Source organism: Erpetoichthys calabaricus, chromosome 2, assembly GCF_900747795.2.
Source record: "Erpetoichthys calabaricus chromosome 2, fErpCal1.3, whole genome shotgun sequence".
NCBI classification, from domain to species: domain Eukaryota; kingdom Metazoa; phylum Chordata; class Cladistia; order Polypteriformes; family Polypteridae; genus Erpetoichthys; species Erpetoichthys calabaricus.
In genome coordinates, this window is record NC_041395.2 from 107,190,284 (window position 1) to 107,203,485 (window position 13,202).

Here is a 13,202-nt window from a genome sequence, read left to right on the forward strand (position 1 = left end):
ATTGCTTAATGGCTTATAAACATTGTCTGTAAACCAATGCATACTAAGATACAATTATCTCTTTCTTGTCCATCTCATCATAGCCATCATACAGCCAAACTTAATTGGTTATAAGAACTCATGTATCACTATCACAATTGGCAGCTATTTTTCAAACCAAATGCAACTCTAAGTTAATATAAGTTCAGGCTAAGATTACAAACTGTAATGTCTGTTACTAAACAGTTAACTCCTTGCAAAAAGAATGCAAATCAAGACTTCTTCCACACAAAACGTCTTTCTGCATATTCTATGAAATTTACCAATTATTTAATGATCGTACAGAGATTGAAAGTTGCCAAAAGGCGGGTCAATAAATCCAAAAATATAAATTAAGGCAAAATATTTACAGGAATTTAAAATTAACATGCATTTAGAAGCATCTTCCAAGAAAAGGAAAGAAGTTAACTCAAAGTTAGATGGTCACTAATAATTTTTCCTTTCAAGTTTATTGCTGGATATGTCTAATCCAAAATTGAATGGTTGTCAAACTCAGTCCTGGGGACCCCAGAAAGGCATTTGTTCCAAGTAGTTTAACAATTAGTGAGTCCTATACTATCTCATTTCATTAGCTGCTCTTTTTCACTTGTCTCTTATACCGCAGTCAGAAAAGCACATTGGTGTGATTTTTACATTTATAAGGCATTTAGAAAATTTGTATTTTTGTTATTGCTTTACTCTCTATTGCTTCCCTATTAATTTGTCTGTTTTTCTATGTAGCTTAATTTTATCCTAATAATGATAATTAACAATGAGCAGAACACACACTCTGGCAAACAACACTGAATATGAAAGGTTGCAAATACTTCAGTGTCATGAATGTGCTTATTAGTAAATAATGCATTTAATAACCAGAACCAGATAAGAATTAAAATAATGGTAATTTTAAAAATCAAGTTAAAAAAACAAATCACTAGGTTATATCGATATGACAAACAAAATACTTGGTATATTTTAATAACAATTCACCAGACTTAGTTTAGTAAATTAAGAAATATAACAAATATAGCAAAAGTTAGACCTCTTATAACATTGCAAGATGCTGAGAAATTAGTTCATGCTTTTGTTTTCAGTCAACTAGATTACTGTAACGCACTCCTCTCAGGACTACCCAAAAAAGACATCAATCGATTGCAACCAGTGCAAAATGCAGCTGCTAGAATCTTAACTAGGAAAAGAAAATCTGAACACATTTCTCCAGTTTTGATGTCTTTACATTGGTTACCTGTGTCATTTAAAATTGACCTTAAAATCCTGCTTATGGTCTACAAAGCCTTAAATAAGCTCGCTCCATCTTATATTTCGGAATGTGTAACACCTTACACTCCAAATCGTAATCTTAGATCCTCAAATGAGTGTCTGCTTAGAATTCCAAGAGCTAAACTTGGAAGAAGTGGTGAGGCGGCCTTCTGTTATGCATCTAAAATGTGGAATAGCTTGCCAATAGGAATTCGCCAGGCTAATACAGTGGAACACTTTAAAAAAAAAAACTGCTGAAAACACATTACTTTAACATGGCTTTCTCATAGCTTCATTTTAGTTTAATCCTGATGCTCTGTATATTCAATTAATTATTATTCATGATGGCTTCAAAATCCGTACTAACCCCTACTTTCTCTTCTGTTTTTCTGGTTTTCTGTGGTGGCAATCTACGCCGCCGCCGCCACCACCTATTCAAAGCACCGTGATGTCCCTACACTGATGGATTACATGGCTAGAAGTCATCAAGTTCTTCCATGAGAACCCTGAATATAATGAGGACTGATTGAGGTCATTTATGTTAGGTAGAATGCCTAGAGGGGGCTGGGCAGTCTCATGGCCTGGAACCCTTGCAGAATTTTTTTTTCTCTCCAGCATTCTGGAGGTTTTTTTTTTTGTTTGTTTTTTCTATTCTCCCTGGCCATCGGACCTTACTTTTATTCTTTGTTAATTAGTGTTCCCTTATTTTAATTCTTATTTATTTTTCTCTTACTTCATCATGTAAAGCACTTTGAGCTACATTGTTTGCATGAAAATGTGCTATATAAATAAATGTTGTTGCAGTAATTTCTACATTAATCCCTGAAACAAAAACTGTGAAACAGCTAGCTTAATTGGGAGAAGAGTCCAACTAAAAACAAAAGATGCTTGGAACAGAAACATGCTAACACATGGGTTCTCCAGGACCAAGCTTGAGAACCACTGGTCTACTCTCACTACTCTTATTACCAAACAAAAAGACTATTAGATTAAAAAAAGACAACACGCACCCTAGGATCATGATCATCCCCAATATGGATTTCTTCTTCCAATGGTGGTTCCACAAACACTTGGTTCCACTGACCTGCTACATTACTGATGGAAAATATGAGGGTGAGATATATACATATTTAAACATTAAAGGATAAGGTCAGTATTTTTAAAGTTGAAGTTATGTGTTCACAACCATGGTATATATTAGCTTACCATGTGAAAATACATTCTAAAGTGAAGCACACTTTGAATTTTTCAAAAAATAACTAGCTTGTTTTTGCACTTTATAATGGAGTTAAATTTTACTGAATTCACCTTGGGAAGAAAACTTAACTTACCAAATATATGCACTTTGTAGAAGCAAAAGTTTTGATTTAAAAAAAGGTGCCATTTGCCGTTCTCATGCATGCTTGTCACACCAAAAACAAAAAGTGGAAATACATGTTATCACAGATATTTTTTTTAAGATCCAAATAACCTACATTACTCATTTTCTGATAAAACTATTAAATAAAAAACAGAAAATGAAAAGACATAGCATGCAAGACTAGACTAAAGTGTCTGTCACAAATTACAATTTATTTTTAATGAATGATAACATGCTCTTTCTGAGAATATGTTAGTAAAAGTACTGAAAACAACATTTGAGAGAAAGCCCAATGATACCAATTAATCCATAACTACAAAGGGAGAACATATACACTTCATGTATAACCTAGTGCTGTGAGGCAGAAATGACAGCTCTGCACTACCACTCTGAAGTTTCATGTTAGTGCAGGTGTTTTAACTCAGGCAATCTGATTAAACTTAATTTGAATTGGTATTGCTATAGTGGCCCTAGTAGTGTGTGTGTGTGTGCGTGTGTGTTTCCACTGCAATGCACGGGTGTCCTGTCTGGTGACTGTTCATGTCTTATGCTCCATTATTATTAGGACATTATTATTTTTTCTACCTTGTGCCCTATGATTGCTGGGATAGGGCTCCAGCAGTCCTGCAAATCTGCCCTGGATAAACAGGTTAGGAAGATGAATGTATTTTTCCTATTGTGCCTTTACTGGTGGAAATGGGGTCACGTCCCAGGTGTTCCCTTTGTGAAGTCAGCATATTCTCCACTATTGTCTGAAACATTCTAAATATATGCAAGTTAGGTGGATTAGCATTGTTGAAGTGGCCTGTGTGTGTGTTCACCCTGCAATGTCCTGTTGCCCCGTATGGGGATTGTTTCTGCTTAGCACCACATACTTGGTTAGATGGACGCTGTCATATCAAAGCAGTGGCAGCGGACAATATCTTTACAAAATGACAAAATAAGCTTCCATACAGTGATAGAAAAACTGAAAAAATTCACACTTATGCTCATATCCTGTTGACAGAACTGAAACAAGATTCACATCAGGGCATAAACATTCAGTGTGTGAAGAGGGCTATCAGGTGAATCTATGCCCTTGACCCCAAAGGACAAAGGTAAGTGGTGAAGTATAGCGCATAGTCAATATCCCTCTAACAACAATGGTGTGCAGTTTACTTTATTTCTTTCTTAAAATGACAGATACACCGTTTTCGTTTTGTAATATGTGTGGAATCTCAAGACGCTGATAAATTCTCTTACAACGTTGGCTTGATAATTGAAAATTCAGTAAGTTTTAAGGCTTTACTTCACAATCGGATCATAGTACCCATTAACTTCATTATAAAAGGCAAGAATGTGCTAGTTATTTTTTTAAATTTATTACATATGATTCCCTTTAGAATGCAATTTCAGGTGGCAAACAATGTATGCCACAACTGTAAAAAAATTACTTTGACTTGAGAAAACACCAAACTTATTGTTTAAGCAACTTAAAGTGCCAGAGTAAGGAATCAACCCCAATGAAAACAAGCACTCTCATTTATACAAACAGACAATGTTCAAAATACAGATGAATGTCAACTTACTGTTCAAAGTTAATGTACTTCACAATTGTTTGACTTTCTTCATCTTGCCATAGCGCCCACACATCTGTGGAAGTCAAAGAAAAATCTACCAAAGTCTCCTGAGCGAACGAAAGAGAGAGAGAGAGAGAGAGAGAGAGAGAGAGAGAGAGAGAGAGAATGAATACAGGCACAGTGAATAATCAGTTGATATGAATGAACCAACGATAATGTTGTGTGATTTAGACCTTTGTTATTTAACTCTCCCAACAAGCTTTTGCACTCATTATGCATGCTAATCTTGCATTTAAAAATTTATTTCATTATTTTTAAAGTTTAAATGAGAATTGTTCACTGAGTTCATCACTGTACATCTATTCTTTTGAACCTATCATTCCATCTATAATGTTAAACCATTGTTTCTAATTCAATGAGCTGTTCCCATTTCTGGGCAATTCGCTTCTATGCACATATTTATACATACATATACCAACGTAGAGCTAGTAAAACATGTATACTTGGGATATAACAGATAACCAGAGTACCAAGAGTAAATCCATGTACAGAAAGCATGAGAATAAAAAAAATGCAATGCAAACTATGAACCAAGCCAACATTTGACTAATGTTGTAACAATACAGTGGGCTCAACTACTCTAATCCTTTATTTAAAAAAATGTGGCTTTTAATTTTACATTAAAAAAAAAAGTATATACATGAAATTCATATCAAAATTTTCCTCCACAGTAAAGACAAATATTTCCTAGAAAATAAATACCTGATACAAATTATATACAAAACATAATGCATTTAATAAATAGTCATAACTATGGCTATAATCACGATTTCAAAAATACAAAAAAAAGAAAATGTTTAATATAGCAGAAAAAGTTTATCTTGCCCCCCATCCATAGTGAAAAACATGGCTAGGTAAGCAAAAATAAACAGTCCAAGGTTTATAAATGGAGAAATGCAAAATATTGTTGTTTTGTAAGTTTCCAAATCAACATTTAAATGGTATTTATAACAAAAAACTATCTGGATGGTATTCTGGAAGAAGGACATAGAAGAAACTAAAAAAGCTGGAGATTGACCAAAAATTATTATTAACTGGAAAGGGGGTGTTATCAACTGGAGATTGACCAAAAATTATTATTAACTGGAAAGGGGGTGCTATCAACAATTTCTGCAAAATATACCGATACAGAATTTTCCACCACAGCTGTTGCTACAAAATTATATAATGAAAAACCATAACCATTTCCCACCCCTTGCTCAAAGCTTTTAAAAATCCATGCTGTGGGTTATGTGCAGTCGTCTAGTTGCTAGACAGATTGCTGCTGTCTTCCTCTATAGAGCTGGTCTTTGTGGTAACCAAAACAGAGTTATGTGATGCTTGTATTGGTGCCCTACCTCCATGTTTTAATTTCTTCAGAGATGCATGTTTAGTCATTTAGTGCCAAGAGAGTGGTGTCTAAAAATGAAGTGTCTCTCAAAATATTCTATGAGGAAGAGAACATAGCATTTGGAAGTATAATATACACAAAAGAGTAGTTTTTATTAAAATAAATCGTTAGCATATACAGAGAAGGCAATTTTTATTTGATTTATTAAACTGACAGCTTTCAGTTACTTTACAACATGCCACACAATTGGCAGACATGCCCTGTGTATATACTACACAGGCACCAAGTACTGGCTTCATGAAAATAACAGTTTCTAAGTTAAAACTTTGATTTGCAAACTTGCTAACCCACAAAGAATAAACATCTCTTGAATAAACAGATGTACTTCGCTTTGTTACTCTGTTTTGTGTGCCACCGTAGCTACAATTGCTAAGTGCTTTGTGCCAGATTAAGGTAGTCATCCAATACGCAATTTCAGATTTGATTTCAAAGCTGGGTAAACAGCAGCAACAAAATTACTGTCCCTTCGTGGTAATTTGTTATTAAAATAAATACTGGTAAAATGTAATTTTCTGTTTTATGAGTATTTATACAATCAAAAGAAGAATACATAGGAAAAAAAAAGATTCTTGCACATATTGTGATGTATTATCATTGAGTCCAAGTAAGTTTTGCTGTCCCATATGTTCTTTAACCTTTGTTGAGCTAAGCAACATCACATACACCAACTGTCTGGATATTCTGGACAAAAAGCTTGTTATCTCAAGGGCTGTGTTCAAACTATTGATACAAAAATACATCATTGAATAAACCCCAGTATTACTTGAGCTAATGTAGTTATTGCTGCACTTTTCTTTCTTTTTTTTTTTATATAAACAATTATTGACAGCAAAATGCTCACTGAAAAACAATATACTCCAGATGCCAGCACACAATCTCGTGATCAATGTTTAAACGAGATGAAACCGCTCTTTTGACAATTGCGTGACTGCTCAACAAACCACCTGTTAAATTTGCAGCACTGCTTTCTACAAACGTAAAGCGAAGAAAACACACACTGTTAATCATGGCACCTTTGAATTCTCAACTCATTTTGAACAGTGACATTAACATAAGTGATTTAATCATCACTATCACTCATACATCGGTCCAATGCAAAGGCAGATAAAGTACCTTTTAGTCATCCACAGATTTTTTTTTTTTTCCAACTTCACACTCATTTTCCACAAAAGGACCTTTGATTAAACTACAGTTGTTGTGCAGCAAGTGAACAGTAAACTAAAAATGTTAAAAGCAACATATACTTAATGTTTCACTTTAAAATTCAAAGTAAATTCTGCATGACTATTAATATTGAGTTAAATGGGATGACTTTAAATCACAGTGTTTTAAAAACTAGCCTTCAGTATCATACTAGGTACAAAATATCTACCTGCCAATACATAGGTCCAGTGTTCTGTCTTAAAATTCCAAACAAATGCTGTACATATGGTGCTCTTCTCCTCTGTTCTCCTGTCGTCAGGGAATTTTGGGTAAATGCTAAAGTACTGGCCTTTAAACCAAACGTGTCTTGCTATATCTCTGCCTATGACTCAAGTGTCGAGTGTTATATACAAATATAAAAGATTGCCTGTGGCTATGACTTATGCTGTTCTATGCTTTTTAGGGACTTTCAGATAAGCAGCTCAAAGTGAAAAGATTTATATATAAAAAAAACCAAAAAAACAGCAGCTTCAGTTCACATTTCATAAACATTTTTATAATATTACTTTTGAATAATATATAAAGGTTTTCAAACCTGAGACATTATAAAACAAATGGAAGAGTTGTGTTTGCTTTAAATAAACTTGTGAATCATATTTTTGTTACCTAAACAGTATCAAAAAGAAAAACTCAAAACTTGGTAGACTGAGAAGACATGCTCTGCAGACATACTCATTCTTTTCCACTTCAGTTCTACTCTGCTTGCTGTTTATGTGAAAACTATTAAAAAAATAAATGTCATCGCCTTATCTCAAAAATAAGCTGTAGAGTACTAGTAAAATGTCAGAGTCACTTTTCAAAACATATTTCCTTTACAATCCAAACTGCCAAATGTGCTCACTTTCCTGTGTTGCAAACAAACAAGAATCTGCTGTAAGCTATAACTCCATGCCGCACTGATGGCACAGTGTTTTGAAACCTGAATAACCATTCTTACAGCATATTTTTCTTAAGATGAACAGAAAATTCTTTACATTTTTTAAATCTGACACTAAAGGCCAATTACATTATACTGTAGTTTAATTTTACTTAACACTGCACATTAGGAAAAGGAAAAGGAAAAAAAAAGACATTTCAACATTTATCTTATAGGTCTGGGAAAAATAATTTTCTGCATAGCAGGGTGAAAGAGCTGCTGATATTTTTTAGGACTGTAATTCTTATGGATTGCCTTTTCCAAAATGTCACTAGACTTTGCTGAAAAGAAGTATGTTGAATTTTTTCTATACCATTCTATAGTTTTACCATATCAAATAATATTTTACTATATCATGTTATACATTTTATGTTTTTAAGTACCATTTTGACAAATGGGCATTTAATTATTTTGTACTTTGCAACTATAAGCTCCACCTGCTTCCAACTCCATACATTCACATAATTTCAGAAAATGCTAGAAATAAGCACTTCTTTAAGGTTCTAAATTAACTAAATGTGTACAAGACAGAAGCAATACAATTGACAACATACAAAAAAAAAAGTCTATGCAGTTCAAAGACTAGAATTTGAGACAGAATTTAAAATTGAGATAGTTCTATGAAATGTTGATTCTATTTTGCCAGTAACAGGCACAAGGTAAGTAAACTACCACTTTAAGGAATTTTTCCCAATCATTGTGTACACCCATACGTGCCAAGTTCTCCTTGTTACTTAGTCACGAAAAAGTTTGGGAACCCCTCTCAGCCTGCATAATAATTTACTTTCAACCAGAAAGATAACAGTGGTATGTTTTTCATTTCCTAGGTACACCCGAGTACTGGAGTGTTTTCCGAACAAAGATTTTTTGTGAAGCAGTATTTAGTTGTATGAAATTAAATCAAATGTGAAAAACTGGCTGTGCAAAAATTTGGGTACCCTTGTAATTTTGCCGAATTGAATGCATGTAACTGCTCAATGCTGATTATTTGCAACACCAAATTGGTTGGATTAGCTCGTTAAGCATTATTGTTAAATTTGCGGATGATACAACTGTCATCGGGCTTGTAACAGACAACAGTGAAGCTGCATATAGGGAAGAGGTTCAGAATCTGACAGAATGGTGCAACACCAACAACCTGGTCTTAAATACCAAAAAGACCAAAGAAGTTATTCTGGACTTTAGGACCGCTAAAAAGACCAATCACAGTCCAATAACAATCAATGCAGATGCTGTGGACAGAGTTTCCAGCTTTAAGTTTCTAGGAGTCACCATCTCAGAGGACCTATCCTGGGCTGACAACAACTTGGCTATAATAGGCAAAGCACAACAATGCCTCTATTTTCTCAGGAAGCTAAGGAGAACTGACCTCCCCCAGAAGCTGCTGGTTAATTTCTATAGATGCACTATAGACAGCATTTTAACTAACTGCATGACGGTACAACAGCTGCACCAAGGCTGCTAAAGAAGCCCTGCAGCGTGTCGTAAAAACAGCAGAGGCCATTACAGGGACTGAACTGCCATCACTCGAACTCTCGTATAAGACTCGCTGTGTGAGAAGGGCCAAAAACATTCTCAAGGACAAAACTCACCCTGGAAATTCTTTGTTTGAGCTCCTCCCGTCAGGCAGACGCTTTAGGTCAATCCGTGTACGCACAAACAAACTAAAAAAATAGCTTTTTCCCCCCCATCTGCCATAAACTTTCTGAACTCTGAATCTCCTCTGTCTGAGACCATTTTTAATTGAACATGTGCAATAAGCTATAATGGTAATGTGCAATATACTAATGTAATACAATATACTGTAGAATATGTAATGTACTATGCATTAACAGGTGCAATAATTTATGCTGCTGTACTTTGAACAATAATAATAATTTGCTCTGGTTACTTGATCACTTAACACTGTATATGACATATTTGGAATTATTTGACTTTTCTTTAAATGCACCTCGGGGCTGACACAATAAGTAATTTCGTTGTGTTACACAATGACAATAAAGTGCTTGAACTTGAACATAAGCCTTGAACTTCATAGACAGGTGTGTCCAATCAAGAGGAAAGGTACTGTATTTAAGGTGGTTAATTGCAAGTTGTGCTTCCCTTTGACTATCCTCTGAAGAGTGACAGCATGGGATCCTCAAAGCAACTCTCAAAAGATCTGAAAACAAAGATTGTTCAGTATCATGGTTTAGGGGAAGGCTACAAAAAGCTCTCTCAGAGGTTTAAACTGTCAGTTTCAACTGTAAGGAATGGAATCAGGATATGGAAGGCCACAGGCACAGTTGCTGTTCAAACCCAGGTCTGGCAGTCCAAGAAAAATACAGGAGTGGCATATGCACATGATTGTGAGAATGGTTACAGACAACCCACAGATCATAAGACCTGCAAGAACATCTTGCTGCAGATGGTGTATCTGTACATTGCTCTTCAATTCAGCGCAATTTGCACAAAGAACATCTGTATGGCAGGGTGATGAGAAAGAAGCCCTTTCTGCACTCATGCCACAGAGTCGCGTGTTGTATGCAAATGCTCATTAAGACAAGCCAGATTCATTTTGGAACAAAGCGCTTTGGACTGATGAGACAAAAATTGAGTTATTTGGTCATAATAAAAAGCACTTTACATGGTGGAAGAAGAACACCGCATTCCAAGAAAAACACCTGCTACCTACTGTCAAATTTGGTGGAGGTTCCATCATGCTGTGGGGCTAGTTCAGGAACTGGGGCCCTTGTTAAAGTCGAGGGTCGGATGAATTCAACCCAATATCAACAAATTCTTCAGGATAATGTTCAAGCATCAGTCACAAAGTTGAAGTTACGCAGGTGTTGGATATTCCAACAAGACAATGACCCAAAACACAGTTTGAAATCTACAAAGGCATTCATGCAGAGGGAAAAGTACAATGTTCTGGAATGGCCGTCACGGTCCCCCAACTTGAATATCATCGAAAATCTATGGGATGATTTGAAGCAGGGTGTCCATGCTCGGCAGCCATCAAATTTAACTGAACTGGAGAGATTATGTATGGAAGAATGGTCAAAAATACCTCCATCCAGAATCCAGACACTCAAAGAGGCGTCTAGAGGCTGTTATATTTGCAAAAGAAGGTTCAACTAAGTATTGATGTAATATCTCTGTTGGGGTGCCCAAATTTATGCACCTATCTAATTTTGTTATGATGCATAGTGCATATTTTCTGTTAATCCAATAAACTTAATGTCACTGCTGAAATACTACTGTTTCCATAAGGCATGTCGTATATTAAAAGGAAGTTGCTACTTTGAAAGCTCAGCATATGATAAACAAAAATCCAAAGATTAAGAGGAGTTCCCAAACTTTTTCATATGACTAATTCCTTGAGATACTATTGTATCAAACCAGCAACATTTGTCATTTTTTTTCAGCGCTACCAAGGCACTTTATCACCCTACAGGCAGGGTGTGTCTGATGCTGCCTGGATCTCTTTGGGTACAAATAATGTGGTTTATGATTGCAACCAAGAGCACAATTGAAGAAGCAAACCTGGTTTAGGTATGATAAATAAAATTGTGAGTGCTTATACTAATATGCCAATAACGTTTACAAAAGTACAGTCCAGTGGAGTTTGCTCTTTGCTGTGTTGCAAAGTATAAGAAGGCAATTAAGATTAGTAAAATAAATGTGGTTTACCAAGATTCCCGCCAGAGACACCTGACACATAATCATGTGTCTGCTAACTGGATGTATAGAAACCTAAACGTTTACTCAAATCCCTTTCACATTACCAACATTTCCCAATCTGCAGTAGGTTTTAACCAATATAGTCATTCAGCATCAAAGAGACCTCACAACTCATTTTATTGCACTACATTAAATATGATCTTTCAACCTAAATAACTAAAATGAATCTACAATAAATTGTGAGTCACTTGGAATGTATTTAGTATTATTGGCTGCATTTTTTAAAATCTCCAATCTAAGTCAATTAAGGGTGATTAAAGTAAGCCTTTAATCTTTCTCCAGCTTCATGATTAAACCACAAAAAATTCAACATTCCTGCTGTTCTAAATATGTATAGAGGGGAGCTTGGGAGCATGCGCTAAAAGAGCATTGCCGTACCCACCACACAACAAAACAACTGGATTGAGACCAGAGTGCAGCGGGTGACACCTCAGCACCACACTGGAACAATGTGAGGTGTTTACGGTGGCTGGAATACTAATCCTGCCATCAACTCCCAAGTTCTCCCTGCAAGTTGGAGGACCTGCTTGCAGGGCTGGATGCAGATTAACGTCATACCCAGGACGAAGCAACTGCAGGATAAGGGCTTTGCTTAAGGGCCCAACGGAGTAGAGTCACCTCTGACATTTATGGGATTTAAACAGGCAAACGTCCAATTGCTGGTGCAGATCCCTAACAGGCATCAATCTCTTTTTTCAGATTAGTTTAAATGTTTTGGTGTATATTTCTACAGATTGCTTTGTGTAATAGCAAAATAAATGAAGAACTCATTGCATAGTGGTTGTTACCAACTCTTGTCTGTTTTGTAATTTAAAATAACTAAATTTCTTTAATTTGTTACAGAATACAGAAAACCTAGCTTTTTATTATAAAATAAAAAGATTCCAGACACTGTCCACTTTGAAGATCTTCTACAAATATGGGTGCACAATTTACACATTTACCATAACTACATGAATAAGCAAATGAGTGACACATCTTGCTGACCAACTGCACAGGTTAAAAATTACCCCGTAACATATTGTTTGTAATACCCTTTCCTGCGTATCCTGAAGACTAAACAGTAGGGGTGGGCGATATGACCAAAATTCTATATCACGGTATTTTTCTAAATTATCCCGGTTTCACGGTATTGGACGGTATTTTTTTCCCCATTCTTGAGTGAATGTTAACCACATTTTCCACTGCAATTACTGCAGTAGACTGGCTAAGAATAACCTATTCCACTGTTATGAGAATTGTACATTGTACAAAAAAACATTTTAATGTGCACACAAGTATTAATACAGGTTTGCATGGCCCCATAATGTGATAGTTTTCAAGGGGGTGACACTAATGAAGAGAAGGAATCACATTGCATGACAGTTGCAGTCAAAATATAGAACCTTTTATATTGAACAAATTTTGCAAAAACTTAAACTATGATTTTGAAAAAATATTTTCAACCATCCAAAGAGGCATTTAGACTTAGTAAAATATCCAGAGGTGCTTGTCAAAACTTGTATTGCACTGAACATGTCTTAGAAAAGTAATAAATAGTAAATATTTTTTGTGAACCAACTACACTTTGTTAATGTTAACTATCTCTGTCCACTGACACGTTAAAGTGACTTTTTCAACAACTTTACCATCAATAAACTGCATAATATTTAAACTAATAAATAATAACAATAAAATAAATAATAGTATTATTACTGATAGCTGCACTATTAC

The 13,202-nt window shown here is 35.2% G+C and overlaps 1 protein-coding gene across 1 annotated transcript in view; it reads right to left on the bottom strand.

Annotated features, from left to right (window-relative positions):
• nup160 (nucleoporin 160) overlaps window positions 1-13,202 on the bottom strand; it is a 55,218-nt gene that overhangs the window by 23,049 nt on the left and 18,967 nt on the right. Inside the window, exons 9-10 of the mRNA XM_028794279.2 lie at window positions 4,207-4,304; window positions 2,289-2,373 (exon numbers count right to left, since the gene is read on the bottom strand). Of these exons, the coding sequence (XP_028650112.1) occupies window positions 2,289-2,373; window positions 4,207-4,304 (183 nt within the window). The remainder of the gene's footprint in view (window positions 1-2,288; window positions 2,374-4,206; window positions 4,305-13,202) is intronic.